The 15,379-nt window shown below is 48.1% G+C and overlaps 1 protein-coding gene across 1 annotated transcript in view; it reads right to left on the bottom strand.

The window, feature by feature from the left end:
• Positions 1-15,379, bottom strand: part of c8h8orf34 (chromosome 8 C8orf34 homolog) — a 62,903-nt gene that overhangs the window by 34,079 nt on the left and 13,445 nt on the right. Inside the window, exons 6-7 of the mRNA XM_084703679.1 lie at positions 14,742-14,905; positions 10,292-10,458 (exon numbers count right to left, since the gene is read on the bottom strand). Of these exons, the coding sequence (XP_084559805.1) occupies positions 10,292-10,458; positions 14,742-14,905 (331 nt within the window). The remainder of the gene's footprint in view (positions 1-10,291; positions 10,459-14,741; positions 14,906-15,379) is intronic.

Raw genomic sequence — 15,379 nt, 5'->3', positions numbered from 1 at the left:
TGTATTGTAATTTTTGTTTATGTTCATTCCAAAGGATTTGAAACATTTGACAACAAGGTTTCAATTACTGGACATGATTCCTATCACTGCCTGTGTGTGTGCGTGGATGCCTGTATGTGTGTGTGTGTGTGTGTGTGCACCTGTGTCGGAGGTAAACACTGAGTCACATAAAACACACACTGATTCTTTTCCCTCCAGCATCATATTACTGACCTTTAGGTTGGAAAAAGAAACAGGGTTCGCACCTTGAAACAGGAGAACTCCTGACTAATCACCAGGATTAGAGGAAAGACCCTCATCCAGTGAAAAAATGCTCTCTTCCATCCATCATCCATCCTCCATCCATCCATCCTCCATCCATCCATCCATCCTCCATCCATCCCCTACTCATCCACCTACCTTTCCTCCATCCACTTAATCTATATTCCATTCATTCTCTATACGTCAGCATGATCCCACACTAAACCCTCCTATAAATTTCACTCTAACCAGTCTGTCTGTCTTCAAACCTGTCTGTCTCTCCTCTCACATGTCTGTCTCTCCTCTCACCTGTCTGTTTCTCCTCTCAAACGTCTGTTTCTCCTCTCAAACGTCTGTGTCTCCTCTCACATGTCTGTCTCTCCTCTTACCTCTCTGTCTCTCCTCTCACATGTCTGTCTCTCCTCTCAAACGTCTGTCTCTCCTCTTACCTGTCTGTTTCTCCTCTCAAACGTCTGTCTCTCCTCTTACCTGTCTGTCTCTCCTCTCACATGCCTGTCTCTCCTCTTACCTGTCTGTCTCTCCTCTCAAACGTCTGTCTCTCCTCTTACCTGTCTGTCTCTCCTCTTACCTGTCTGTCTCTCCTCTCACATGTCTGTCTCTCCTCTTACCTGTCTGTCTCTCCTCTCACCTGTCTGTTTCTCCTCTCAAACGTCTGTCTCTCCTCTTACCTGTCTGTCTCCCCTCTTACCTGTCTGTCTCTCCTCTCACATGTCTGTCTCTCCTCTTACCTGTCTGTCTCTCCTCTTACCTGTCTGTCTCTCCTCGCATGTCTGTCTCTCCTCTTATCTGTCTCTCGTCCAACCTGTATTTCCTCCTCCTACTTAATTTTAAAGTTGACGTAAAGGAAGATGGTTGTATGTATGTATGGTGAGTTCCTAACAATGGTAGTGCAAAATGTGTCAACCAACTGATGCTTCTTTGTTCGGCACACCCAGGTGCTCCTCCAAGTTTTCAAAATAAAAGTCTCAGATATACCAAAACTAAAGCAACATGAATACTATACTGTACCAGCTCCATTGAAAGTAATTCCCCTGAAAATGTGTGACTAATATGCTTGGCCCTGCGGAGCCTGGTGACCTTGATGTGCAACAGCACAAGTGACTGTTTGGGTTAGGGACAGCCCATGGGCTGATGTGTGAGTGGAGTGTGACTGGGAAAGCCTGTGCTTCTGTAATGTAATGGCCTTAAGCGTGGTCATATTAGATGTCCTATTCATGAGTACAGAGAAACGGGGGTTGGGGGAGAGAAGGGAGAGGAGGAGGGGTAGGGGGTCAGGGCCAGGTTGAGCGTTTACCGGTCGTGGGAATGGCTCAAGTTCAGCCCAGCTCCTCCCACCCCTGTTCTTCAAACTCTCTATTCCTCTTTGAGTCTCTTCCTCCCTCCTTTCATCCCTCTCTTGGGCTGGAGGATGGAGGACCCCTGGTTGGGTTTCTGTGAGGTGTGAGACTCGTCACTTGGGTGTTTATTTCTCATATTTCTTTGGGTGCCGTAAGTCCTGATGCTGTGCACGTTTAGGAACCACATTACTCAGACAAACTTCCGCCCTGCTCAAAACACTAATCAGTCTGTGAATCATTTTCAGACTTTTACATCAGGTTTCCTTCCTTCCTCCCCTCCTCATTTACTTCAGGTCAAGAGTAAAAGACACAAAGAAAGAGATACCTCTCGCTCTGTCTGGAGAGAAAAAGAGAACGAGAAGCAGAGACGAGGAGATTAGCAGAGATAGAGAGACAAAGAGAGAAAGGTATACCGTATCTCATCTCAGAAACATGCAGGTAAACAAACAGGAAGCTTAGCGGGGAGGCACAAGGCTAGATGACCAGATCCTATCACAAAGAGCCGTTACGCCAAATAAACCAAGCTGAGCATGAAATTATGGCGTGCTAAAGACAGCGGCCTCACCCTCCAAGCCGCTATCTATGGAATTAGACTTTAGCTCACCAGCAGACTGACAGCCAGGGGGAGAAAGCTGACCAATCCCATCATCTGAGCCCCCGAGTCTCTCTCTCTCTCTCTCTCTCTCTCTCTCTCTCTCTCTCTCTCTGGTGGAAGCTTTAGTAGATGGAGGCTACACCTTTATTGTGTTCTGGTTTCCATGACCATGAGGGACATTGGGGGCTAGTCTCTCTCTCTCTCTCTCTCTCTCTCTCTCTCTCTCTCTCTCTCTCTCTCTCTCTCTCTCTCTCTCTCTCTCTCTCTCTCTCTCTCTCTCTCTCTCTCTCTCTCTCTCTCTCTCTCTCTCTCTCTCTCTCTCTCTCTCTCTCTCTCTCTCTCTCTGTCTCTCTGTTTCTCCCTCTCTCTCTTTCTGTCTCTATGGACCCTGCCACAGCCAGGACAGAGAAGCTGAATGAGCTCATCCTAATTAGTCCTACAAGACGGTTACTGGGGTGTATGTGTGTTTGTGAGGGGTGTGTGCATGAGTGTGTTCTTGGACATATTTGTATTTTATATGGGCTTGAATCTGCTTGTCTCACCAGAGTACCAGTGCTGGAGCCAGCAGAAGAGTGGGATGCGGCGAGGCGGGGCGGGGCGGGGCGAGGCGGGGCGGGGCGAGGCGTGCATCATGTGTTTGACAGTAGGCTGAACCTCCGCTATGTGGAGACCCTACCCTGGCTCTCACTGGGCCCTATCAGATCATTACTCTCAGTCTGCCACAGGAGGGGTGGAGGGGGCCTGAGTGATTGATCTCTGTGTCAACATCACAGAGACATTAACGGCGTCAGTCAGAGGAATAATGGCTCTTTAGAAGAAACATGACTTTCAGCATCAGGTGCAAGAGCTCACTTACCGATAGCTGTGAAGGGACGTTAAGAGTCAAATCCCTGGAATGGCAGCCTCCAAGTTTTCCACCCCTCGTAAAAATAGTTTCTGTGTGCACAGGGTGTGTGTGCATGTGTCCCCACTGTGTACAATATGTGTGTGCGTAGCGAGAAGTCGTTTATTAGTACAGAAAACACACATGGCTGACTGTGTAGAAGTGTGAGCCCCACAGGTTAACGACGCAGCACACGGTGGCACCGGGGCATGCAGTCTCCCACACAATGCCCCATGCGCTACGTTTACACAGTGAGTCCCCAGGGCCTGGCGTCTCCTTCTCCTTCACCCCCACACTACGTCACGTTGGCTGAGCTCCGTCTAGACACAACAGACGTCTGTCCTCACCAGGCCATTTGTCAGAGGGGCACATTTCCACTCGCTCAGTGCGGTGCAACCATGCGTGCTCCCCGCGTCAAACGATGAGACGAGCCTGACGAATAAAGAGGCGGCGAGTCGGGGGGACGGAAACTATGCGAGCGATGCGACGCAAACAAAAGGAACGAACGATTGAGGAATTCCATCCAGCAATTACTCTCTCAGTCACACCAAAGCAAAGCGAAGCAAGGCCGCGTTGTGCCGCAGACGGTAGAGAGAGACTCTGGGCAAGTGTTTCTGTACACCCCCTCCAAGTTTCCATGTAATTTGTTGTCGTTCAGATAGAGACTGACTGACTGTCTCCGCACCAAGGAGTGCAATGAGAGCTGAAGTCATAATTAGTACATTCATCTCACAAATAACTTAATATACACCTTCTGAGGAAACGTGTTGACAGACATATAGGGGAGAATCGTCTTGACGTGCTCCCGCACACGACGAGGACACACCCGCGTGTCTCACACATCATCATCCATCGCACACAATCCTTTGTTCAGGGTGACTACCATCAGAGAGAAATCATTGAACTACCATCCCTTGTTAGGTGATGGAAGCACTGGGCTTACTAAATCTGGGTGTCTGTGAGGTCATGTGGAGCATATTGGAGCAGCATACTCTCCTCACTCGAGCCTTTGGAAGCCACACTGGCATGTGGGGGACAGGCTGCTGACACACACACACACACACAGGGATTACACCGACTAACACCAACATGAAGGCGTTCGTTCGCATACACAAACATGTATGCACACGCACACAAACATGTAGGCACACAAACACACACACACACACACATCGGCGAGCCGGCGACCTCGCACCCAGACGTACGCGCTGCTAGCATGTGTGTTTCATTAGGGGCGCTCTGCGGTTTGTGCTCACACAGACAGCTTTGATGTGACTGGGGACCGAGACACATTTGTTTGGCTTTGTAATAATAAAGAAAACAATATTCCAAGTTACATTTTGTAATTACGTCTCAGCTTTCAATTGTGCTACCCCCCCCCCCCCTCCTCTCCACCCCCACTCCGCTGCCACCCCTAAAATATGTCTGTCAGACTGACTCCAAACCTCACATCTTATTTAGCACTGAAACTGATCAGATTCAGATGGGGACACGCTTGAGCGGGAAACATCACAAGACCCGACCCCGATGGAAAGCCTTATCACAGCCAATCACAGCCAATCACAGCCAATCACAGCCTTCGCCACAGACCGATCTCTCTATCCACTCTCTACAGACAGACTGCAGGGAGAAAGACAGTACCATCCAAACTGGTGTCAAGTGATGTTTTAATGCTTGCTGCCTATTGGCAGTTACAGCACGTTGATGTAAATCTTCTGAAATAAAATGCAGTTTCAGCCATGATGTTTCGCTGTGATAAACGTGCATTCAGCAATAGCTCATTGTGAAAAAAAGGGCCACCATGGAAGCTTAACTCAACAGGCTGGAAACCATCATACGTACCAGACCCAACACTGCCATCTACAGGTCAAGACGTCATCTACAGGTCAAGCCCTACAAAGACGTCAAAGTCACAGACTTAACTGTCTCTCAGAAAAAGACATGTATAAATAGACTTTTTATCTTTTTTTTATGGAGAGGTAAAAGTGTCTTTCACATCAGAGGTGTCTGAGTAGGGTTGCCAGGTTGACGTAGTTGTGAGTTAAACCCCCCCACACTGAGCTCATCACAGCCATTGGATCATAGATAACGTTGCTGTGATCAAGGCTGTTTTTGATAAACACATAGATACCACACACTGCCACACTCATGCACATGTAAACACAGGCATCTGCTGATTAGGCAATAATGACCTCATGAAGACTATAACTCACTGTGCTGATCGCATGGGGCGACTGTCAGAGACAGAAAGAAGACTATGCTTCTCACGTACATACCTGAGAAGTGATACGATGTTGTCTTTAACATCATAAGTCATACAAACTCTGATGAGCATCGTAAGATCTACGTAGAGCCAATTAACTGCTTCTGTGAACAACAGACACAGACATCATCTGTTCATGTAAAGGCCTTCAGGCAGTTGTGTGTTTGAACTCAAAAGACAACAGTTTCAGAACTGTACAGTGACCACAACATGATTAGTGCGTTGACATTCTGAACTCCAGTGAATCTTAGTTTAGCCTCTCAACTGATCTCCCCTGGTTCCTAACTCCTCCCCTTTCCCTCACTTTATTCTTATACAGAAATTAATGTATCAGTTGATAACCACAGAAATGACTTATGTCAGATTTATTCTCTGATCACAGCAATTTACTTGCCTATCAGTAATTGCTTCCATCACTACCACTGCAATTTACCTCTCGATTAACTTATCCATCTGCACGTCGACTTTAACAGGCTTCATAATGGGAACCCTCAGTCTTTTACTGGGGACATTTTTATCCCATCAGCCTACATAACCTTCTGCAACGCTCCCGCCCTGCCAAGCCTATACTTTATATGAAGGATTTAGTGTGGCAGTAACTCACAGCACCAACATGCATGCAACCAAAAAAACAAAACCCCCAAGAACTTGTCGGCAATACTGCTCGGCTGTTGTCTGTTTGCGTCGCTGTTGCCAGGGGTGACTGTTGTGTCTCTGGGTGTCAGAGCAGGAGGCTGTCGGGAGGAGGAAGAGCAGGAGGAAGGGGGAAGGAGGGGGGAGGGGGAGGGGGGGGGTCTGGCGTCAGGAAGTAGAGGTTGAGGTGTCTGCCAGGGCTGGCAGTCTGGAGCAGAAGGCACAGAACAAAAGACAAAGCTGGATATGCAGCAATCAGACAAAGTATAATACGTTCTTTCTCTCTGTCTCTCTGTCTCTCTGTCTCTCTGTCTCTCTGTCTCTCTGTCTCTCTGTCTCTCTGTCTCTCTGTCTCTCTCTCTGTATTGCTCTCGCTCTGTATTCATCCTGCCTCTCTCTATCTCTGCCTATCTCTCTCTGAACCTCACACACGCACACAGACAGAGACACACATACACACACAAATCAGCTAGTGGAATGAGATCAAGCTAGTAGTAGGCTCCAACTAATTGAAACCTAGCTGGAGATGAAGGGAACAGCATGAGCTGGTGGGAAGTAGATTTTTCCTCTTTAAGCTCCGACAGAGTCATCATTAGAACAAACGTTTTTTATTTACTGACTGGCAGACCTGCTTCAGTGAAATCACCAAAACTGTCTGAAAGAATTCCCATTCAACGAGAACAAAATTCACTCTCTACCTCTCCAACAAACTTTAGTGAATCAATACATGATGTCCATGTGCGTCAGACAATGTACTGGAAGGAAGAGCACGCCAGGGAAAACAATGGTGCACGGACACACACAGTCCTGCACACAACAAACACACACACACACACCAATCCCACCTTCAGAGAAATGATGAATCTTGTGGGAGAGATCAGAGCATGTTACAATGTCCTCCCCATCCCCTCCTGCCAGCCTGGATCACCCAGAGAGAGGAAAGGTACACCAGCGCTCCTCTCTCCAGTTTCACGACCTCCTCTGGGGTGAGACCCAGCACAAAGGGGGTCTAATGACTCATAAGAGAGGGGGGGGGGGGGGTCTGTCACATCCACAACATCTCTGCTACCCTAAGATCCTGTGTGTGTGTGTGTGTGTGTGTTCTGCAGGTTGTTCCCAGCCAAGGATGACTTCAGCAGGGACACAATCACTGCTGTTTCTCTCCTGCCTCCCAGTGGACAGCTTCCAGTATGTTCTGTACAAAAAGTAACCAATAAATCCTCCTTCTCCTCCAACATGTTCCCTCCTCTCTCAGGGGGGGGGGGGGGGAGATGGTGGACTGGATCCACAACGCAGGGCGTGCTCCTCCTCTTCAGCTCCAAGTGTGCTCACTGTGGGCGACGTTAATTTCTCTAAAGAATGCCTACAGACACAACAGGCAGGCTTACAACCAATTAGGAGACATCTTGAACAGCAGTCCCAATACGGTGGCTTGTTATGCTTTACTGACAGAGCGTCGAATACAGGAGAAAACTGCTGCCGTGCAGTGGACACGTGTTCAGTCTGGAATGAGTTGTGTGTTTGCCCGCTTATGATCCATAATACTGGTAACACAACAATGGTGTGTGTGCATGTGTGTGTGTGTGTTTGCATAGAGTGGAAGGAGAGTGGAAAAAGGCCACCAGTAGGCCAGCCTGCATCATAAAGGTTGCAACTCTCTACAGAACTCACCCGGGTGAAAACTCAACACATGCAATACCATCTACAGACACTAGAGGTCCTCCTAAGATGGCTTATTCAACAGTGCCTTGACAGTAAAAGGCCACAGAACATGAACTAGATGAAGTCCAGCCTGCTCTGCTCTGCTCAGACCTGGTCGCTCTGCTGCAGGTCCTCCAGTGAGGGACGTGAGCTTCCCTGGCTCCATCTCAGAGCAGAGATTGGGGACAAGCCTTCTGAGGGGAGTCTGACATGACAACACTGCATCGCTCCCTCTCCCTGCTGTTGTGGACTGGAAGGCAAACCACCAGGGGAGTCCCCTCCACCAGCCTGTGACCTCACCGCCAGGGCCATGCTCCCACTGGGGGGGTCGAAGGCCTTACACACCAGTGAAGACAATATCCATCAAAATCAGCCTAATATGCTGTCTTGTTGGTTTGTCTGCCTGGAGCTGTTCCAAGGAAACCTGGGCCCCGGGGAGAAAGAAAAACATACAGGTTGCAGAATAACACTTTCAATTGACTCATGGATGCCATCCGAGACCCCCATGAATCTTATTCCAATTCCGCTGCATTAGCGATACCCCTGTGTGTGCTACTTCAACAACAACAGCTTGTGAACCCTAACTATCAGAGCTAAGGCTGCCGGATGGAGGAATCCATGGACGGCATGTATTCATCTTTTACGAATGAGACACCGGTGCCGTTCCAATGACCGCGTAGCCTTCCTTTAGAACAGCTGATGGTGTCGAGGTGGTGCTTTTCTATAGCTAATAATAGCTGTGCTAATGAGGAGGGTATAGCCATGCTGGGCTGTGGTGGTGGGTCCTGACACTTAGATAGGTTTGAGGGAGATGGACGGTCAGTGGTGGTGTAATTGGGGCTCTGTGTTCTCTGACTGGGGAGAGGGGTACCTTTAATTTAGAATGACTTCAGCAACGGCTTGTTTTTACCTGACAGGTCTCAAGGATCAGTGAGAGTGCTACTAATTGCTCTGGGATAAAGATGACATGAGAGATATAAGTGAGGCTCACTGTGTACTGAAGTGGGTCAGGCTCTGACAGAAGGGGATTTGCCGACGTCGTTCTATAGTCCTCTGCTCTCGCGTGAGATCAAATCAAAAACCACAGGTAATCTTTCATGGTTCTGCGGCTGTGAGATTACAGCTGGTTTATCGGCGTTGGCGCGTGCGTGCGTTTCCCCCATGGCGTGTATCTCTGTGTGACCTTCTATTTCTGAGGTTTTCCGTCCGCAGGGATAATCTGATCTCCTCTGCTCTGCTGCTGCCTCCACTGCAGGTGAGGGTTTACAAAATGCTGCCCGCCAGGTACATACAAAGAAAGAGTGAGAGAGAAACAGACAGACAAACAGAAAGATAGACGGAGGGAGGAAGGCAGGCACGCATAGAGATGTATGCAAAGGGAGAGAGAAAGGGAGAGTGAGAGACAGAAAGAAAGAGATAGAGACACATTCACACAGCATCCCTGACAGCAGAGAGATGATACGTACATCTGGAAACAGCTAGAGAGAGCAGTGAGGGTCCACTGCATCTCACAGTCCCATCTTACTCTGAGTTATTGTTTGTATTTTTGTCATCATTAACAGGTGAGAACTGAGTACTCACAGAGAACCATCCCAGAGGAGCTGGAGCGGGCAGGAACAAATTCAATTTGTCAACAGACAATGAGACTGTCTCAGCGGACAGGGTGATAACAACAGACAGGGTGATAACCACAGACAAGGTGATAATCACAGACAATGTGATAACCACAGACAGGGTGATAAACACAGACAAGGTGATAACCACAGACAGGGTGTTAAACACAGACAGGGTGATAACCACAGACAAGGTGATAACCACAAACAGGGTGTTAACCACAGACAGGGTGATAACCAAGGTCAGGGTATTAACTTTCGGACAGCATAATCCACAAACACAAATTCAAGGCACAATATACTTGAGTCACGCTTTCATTTGAAGGTTCGTTCATTCGTTCGCGTATTCATGAGGCTGTTTACATGTTCATTCATTCAGTCACTATTGTTCATTCATGCTCCCCCAATCTTTTAGCTCACACGCACACCTGCTGGTGAAGGTGTGTGTGGGAGGGCAGGAAAACAGGTGCCAGTCTCACACTCACACAGCGTGAGTGCTGATACACGCAGCAAGCGTCACTTCGACCAGCTGATGCCGTGAAGCTAGCTTGGCAGACTGCTCTCAGGCATGAATCCACCCAGGGTTGGTGAAAACAAGATAACACCGTGAAACAGGAATACCTGCTCTAAACACAAGCATTGTTCACCTTTTCTTTTGTGTTTCTTAACAGTGAAGCTTCTGCTCGCGGTCAAGTCATTATCTTCAAATTAGCCATGCAGCACTTACAGGGTTGTTGTTTATGTGTGTGTATGTGTGTGTGTGTGTGTTTTGTGACAGAGAGAGAGAGGGGATAGGAAACTAAGAAATAATTAATCTTGTGGGGACATTTTCTTGGACCCCACAACTTAAAGTGCTATTCCTAAGGTTTTTAGGGGGTATTGGCTTGGAATTAGGGGTTTGGGGAGAGCACAGTTTTGAATGGCAGTGAAATATCGGTCCTCACTGTGATAGTAAAACAAACCAGAGTGTGTGTGTGTCTGTGCGTGCACGTGTGTTTACCTTACCTAACAGTTCCATGGCATCGTCCTCATCCTCAATCTCCTCCTCGGGGAGGGAGGGGGCGGAGCTATGGACAGAGTCGAAGGAATCGTGAGACAGCATAGCGGCCAGCAGCTTCTTGTGATGCTGCTGTTGCTCCTTCAGACCCTTTGTCTTTGCCTCCATCTTCAGGCTGGGGGAAAACAGGAAGAAGAGGGGTTAGAACAGGAAAGGGAGGGGTTTCAACAGGAAGTGGATCTGTGAGATGCCCAACCTCCTTGAGAAGTACCAGAACATACTGGAATAACAAACCTCGCTGACTACATTTCAGTATTCCTAAGCTGAACCAGAAAACAGAGGTGGCACATTATTTTCCTAGGTGGAGCTGCTATTTCACTGCTATCTCTCTCTCTCAGATCTTAGCTGCACATCAGCCCCCCTCTGCACCTCCTCCCACCTGTCAGCCATTCTGCCTCTCAGCTCGTCCTGAGGTAAACAATGGCTCCATTAGAGACGTGTGGTTGTTAGCACCTTCCTGAGCTGATCACCAGAAAGTAGATCCAGCAGAATAATCCCTCCTCAGAGCCCAGCTGAGACATGCAGCCATAGTGCAAACCAATCAGCTCGCAGGATGTGTGTCCTACTAAAACAACCCGAGGAGAGAGAAGATGTCAGGATATAGACTGAGGTGACTCTACACAACAACGTCTAGCAGACTAGAAACCCTTCAATTACAAATGCAGAGGACAAACTGTCAAACCACATTATGTGTTGGACTGAGGTAGGAACATAGCCCTATTTTCCAGGGCAGATGTAGACAAAGAGGATTTGGTATGTTGTTATTGCCTCAACAGATGCTCATCTTATCTCTGTGATGAACTTCACAGGTTCAGGAAGAATTTGGTCATCTTTTTATTTCCCTTGCCCTGTGTCATGTACGACACAGTAGACGTTTATAGAATCCCGCGTGCTCTTCTGTGGAACAGTTAGGAAAGCGAATAGCAGGAGAAGCCAGAACGTACAAGGAAGACATTACCAAGAAGAAAAAAGAAAAAAACGACTTGAGGAAAACAGCTCACTAAGCAATACACGGTAAACATAACAATTCGGATTCCCACACGTCTTGGGAGGAAATTATTTTCCATCCAGCCTCCCCAAAATTGTGAGAAATGAATCTCTATTACTCTCAATTCAACAGTCCCAAGACATGAGTCATGGAGTTGAGTTTAGCATCACCAAACACCAGAATAATTTATCTCCATATCCGGGCAGAGAGGGTGTGTATTAGAACCAGCTGGAAGAGTTTTAATTGGATGATTATCTCATCGGAACGACAGGTATTTACAGATAGTGGAAGGAGATTGGAATGAGAGCTGCTCTCATATCCGGAGCCACTATTTCTATGCTAATGTGATGTTCCAATATGAGGCGGCTAGGAAAGACCGGATGTTCAATTTAGACTTTGTTTTTTGCTATTCCAGCAGCCTAGAACATTTTCAGAAAAAAATTGCTGTGCCAGCAGACTTCTTCTCTGGTTGTAAACAAACCCAAATATTAATGCCAGGAGGGAAACATAACTAGACAGTTATGTCACAACCCTTTGACCAAACCCTGCCTGTGAAGTCCCATCAACAAGCCCTTAACAGAAATGCATTCAATCCAAAAGAGATCTTGTGAATTCGGATGGCTCATTATAGATTGATTATCAAATGGCTTTGTCTTTAGTCTGGCAATATTTTCTTGCTGCAGTAGCTCATAACTTCAGAAGAATATCTCTGAAATGACTGAGCCCACTGTAAATCATGTTTACACATATTTACCCTTCCACCTCTGTCTCTCTGTCTCTCTCTCTCCCTGTCTCTCTCCCTGTCTCTCTCCCTGTCTCTCTGTCTCTCTCTGTCTCTCTGTCTCTCCTACACACACACACACACACACTATTTTTCCCTCTCTTTTTCTCTTTCCAGCTCCTTGGGACTAATTCCCTGTGGGAAGACTTCTCACTCATTAATAATGACAACAATACAAACAAAAACAAGAGGTATCAATTCAGATCACGCTGGGATGCTGAGATGCAGAGCTCCTTCACTGCGCTCTCTAGCGGTTTCTGTCTGTGTATACTGTATGTCTCTCTCTTCATCTCTCTCTTCTGCCTCTATCTGTTTGAGGGAGAGGTATGAGGGAATAAATGGAGAGGGGCTAGTGCAGACAATCAGACTGGGAGGTCCCACACACACCATAATCTGTCACAATAATAAACCCATCCCAGCATGCACCTAGCCTGATTTCCCCAGAAGCTCCATCCCCAGTTCCCCCCCCCCACCCCCTCCACTCTGCAGCCAATCATCAACTGTAGCTACTGGCTATCCACTAGACCCCTGTCAGCTCTCCCTGTGGCCTGCTCTGCTAGAGAGGGATGAGGGGGAGAGAGAGCAGGGGGGTGGAGGATGAGAAATAGCCATGAGCAACTATGCGGTCTGTAACAAATAAGGCCAGGTGGAGGGAGAAAGAGAGAGACACACACACAGAGAGAGAGAGAGAGAGAGCGCTCTTCATCCTCATGCGACATTTACATTACGTTAACATTTAGTCATTTAGCAGACGCTCTTATCCAGAGCAACTTACAGTAAGTACAGGGACATTCCCCCCGAGGCAATTAGGGTGAAGTGCCTTCCCAAAGATACAACGTCATGTGGCACGACCGGGAAGCGAACCAGCAACCTTCTGTTTATTAGCCCGATTCCGTAACCGCTCAGCCACCTGACTCCCATGCGACAAACATGAGGCTTGAACGGCAGCGTCGGTGTTTAGGAGACAGGGTCTCAGTACAGGCAGTGGGATGGACAGCCCTGTCATGCCAGGTTTCCTATTGGCTACAGGATTTTCATGCAGAGCTCAGTCGTCAATCACAGCCGCGACAGGAGCCAATAACCCCGGCAACACAATTAAGAAGAGAGACGATCAGCACAAAGCCAAACCCTCCCATGCTTAATGAAACAAGCTCCTGATCCCAGCTACAAGGAACCACTGTGTTTGGGGGAAGCCGAGTGGAGATGATACACCCACTCTCACACACACACGCACACACACACGCACACACACACGTACACACACACAAAGTCCACAGGCACAATGTTCTCCATCTCCTAGCTCAGGCCCCTAGCAATGTGATGTCTCCCATGATCCAGCTATGGAATAAAATAATGACGTTAAGCCAGTGTGTGTCCTTTCAGGGCTGTGATTTATGATTTCATATCTGCTCCTCTCTAATTAGCTGTCCCAAGCTATTACATTTAGACATACACACACGCACACACACACACACATGCACACACACACGCACACACACACACACACACACACATACATACATACATACATACATAAATACACCACCCCACCACCAAATATATACCGTCTCAGCAACACCTGGAGAGAGGGGGGGGGGGGGTTGAGCACCCTGTAGTTTCTGCAAACACATACATTTTTCCTCCGTTGATTGCTTTCAGCTCACCTCAGAGGGTTGCTATAACAACCGGCCTGATGATGTAGAAACACTTCTTCACAATCAGTAAAAAAAAAAAAAAAAGTGGAGTATTGTTTTAAACCCAGGTACACTAAAATCAGGTTAGCTTTAGTGGCCAGGAAATGGATCAAAACAGTATCATTTCCAGCAGATGTTGGACTGTTATTGAAATAGGATGAGAGCAGACTGACACTGGGCCATCCTAACGCTGCACAGGTCCCTTTCTACACTTCATAAGAAGCTCAGTTACAATTAGCATGGCCTCATGATGCACACACACACACACACACACACACACATTCACAGGCCCACCACGTGAGAACAGACATGCACATGTACACATACGCATGAACACACATGCTCTCTCACTGACTCACACTCACTCACTCACATGCTCTCTCTCTCTCCCTCTCTCTCACTCACTCACTCACTCACATGCTCTCTCTCTCTCTCTCTCTGTCTCTCTCTCTCTCTCTCTCTCTCTCTCTCTCTCTCTCTCTCTCTCTCTCTCTCACTCACTCACTCACTCACTCACTCACATGCTCTCTCTCTCTCTCTCTCTCTCTCTCTCTCTCTCTCTCTCTCTCTCTCTCTCTCTCACTCACTCACTCACTCACTCACTCACTCACTCACTCACTCACTCACTCACATGCTCTCTCACTCACTCACTCACTCACTCACTCACATGCTCTCTCACTCACTCACTCACTCACTCACATGCACTCTCACTCACTCACTCACTCACTCACTCACTCACATGCTCTCTCACTCACTCACTCACTGACATGCTCTCTCACTCATTCACTCACTCACATGCTCTCTCTCTCTCTCTCTCTTTCTCTCTCTCTCTCACACTCACTCACTCACATGCTCTCTCACTCACTCACTCACTCACTCACTCACATGCTCACTCACTCACTCACTCACATGCTCTCTCACTCACTCCCACTCACCTTCCTGCAGGGCTGTTCTCCTCACTCCCCCACAGCTCGGTCTTGGCCCGGGGGACAGGGGGCTGCAGCATCTCGGCCGCCAGGGGGTCGGGGTCCTGCTCCTCACGGCCCACCCACTCCCCTACCACCCGGGGGCGCAGCAGAGAGTTATACACCCCCAGGTTCTGACAGGAGGAAGGGGGAGAGGAGAGAGAGAGACAGGGAGAGAGAGAATGAGTGAGAGAGACAGGGAGAGAGAGAGACAGGGAGAGAGAGAGACAGGGTGAGAGAGAGACAGGGAGAGAGGCAGAGAGATACAGAGAGAGAGAGAGAGAGAGAGAGAGAGAGAGATAGAGGGAGGGAGGGAGGGAGGGAGAGGGGGAGAGAGAGAGACAGGGTGAGAGAGAGACAGGGAGAGAGGCAGAGAGAGAGAGAGAGAGAGAGAGAGATAGAGGGAGAGAGAGAGAGAGAGAGAGAGAGAGAGGCAGAGAGAGAGAGAGAGAGAGAGAGAGAGAGGGAGGGAGAGGGGGAGAGAGAGAGATAAAGAGAGACAGAGGTAAACAAATAAAGAAATAACACTGACAGACCAAATAGTCCAAGAAAGAAATAAAGGAATGACAGTGACATGTAATAACACACGTCCTCCAACAATACTAAAA

Source organism: Hypomesus nipponensis, chromosome 8, assembly GCF_054491055.1.
Source record: "Hypomesus nipponensis isolate SF chromosome 8, ASM5449105v1, whole genome shotgun sequence".
Taxonomy (NCBI): Eukaryota; Metazoa; Chordata; class Actinopteri; order Osmeriformes; family Osmeridae; genus Hypomesus; species Hypomesus nipponensis.
Note: the sequence above shows the minus strand (reverse complement) of the source record. Positions and strands in the feature narration are given on the sequence as shown.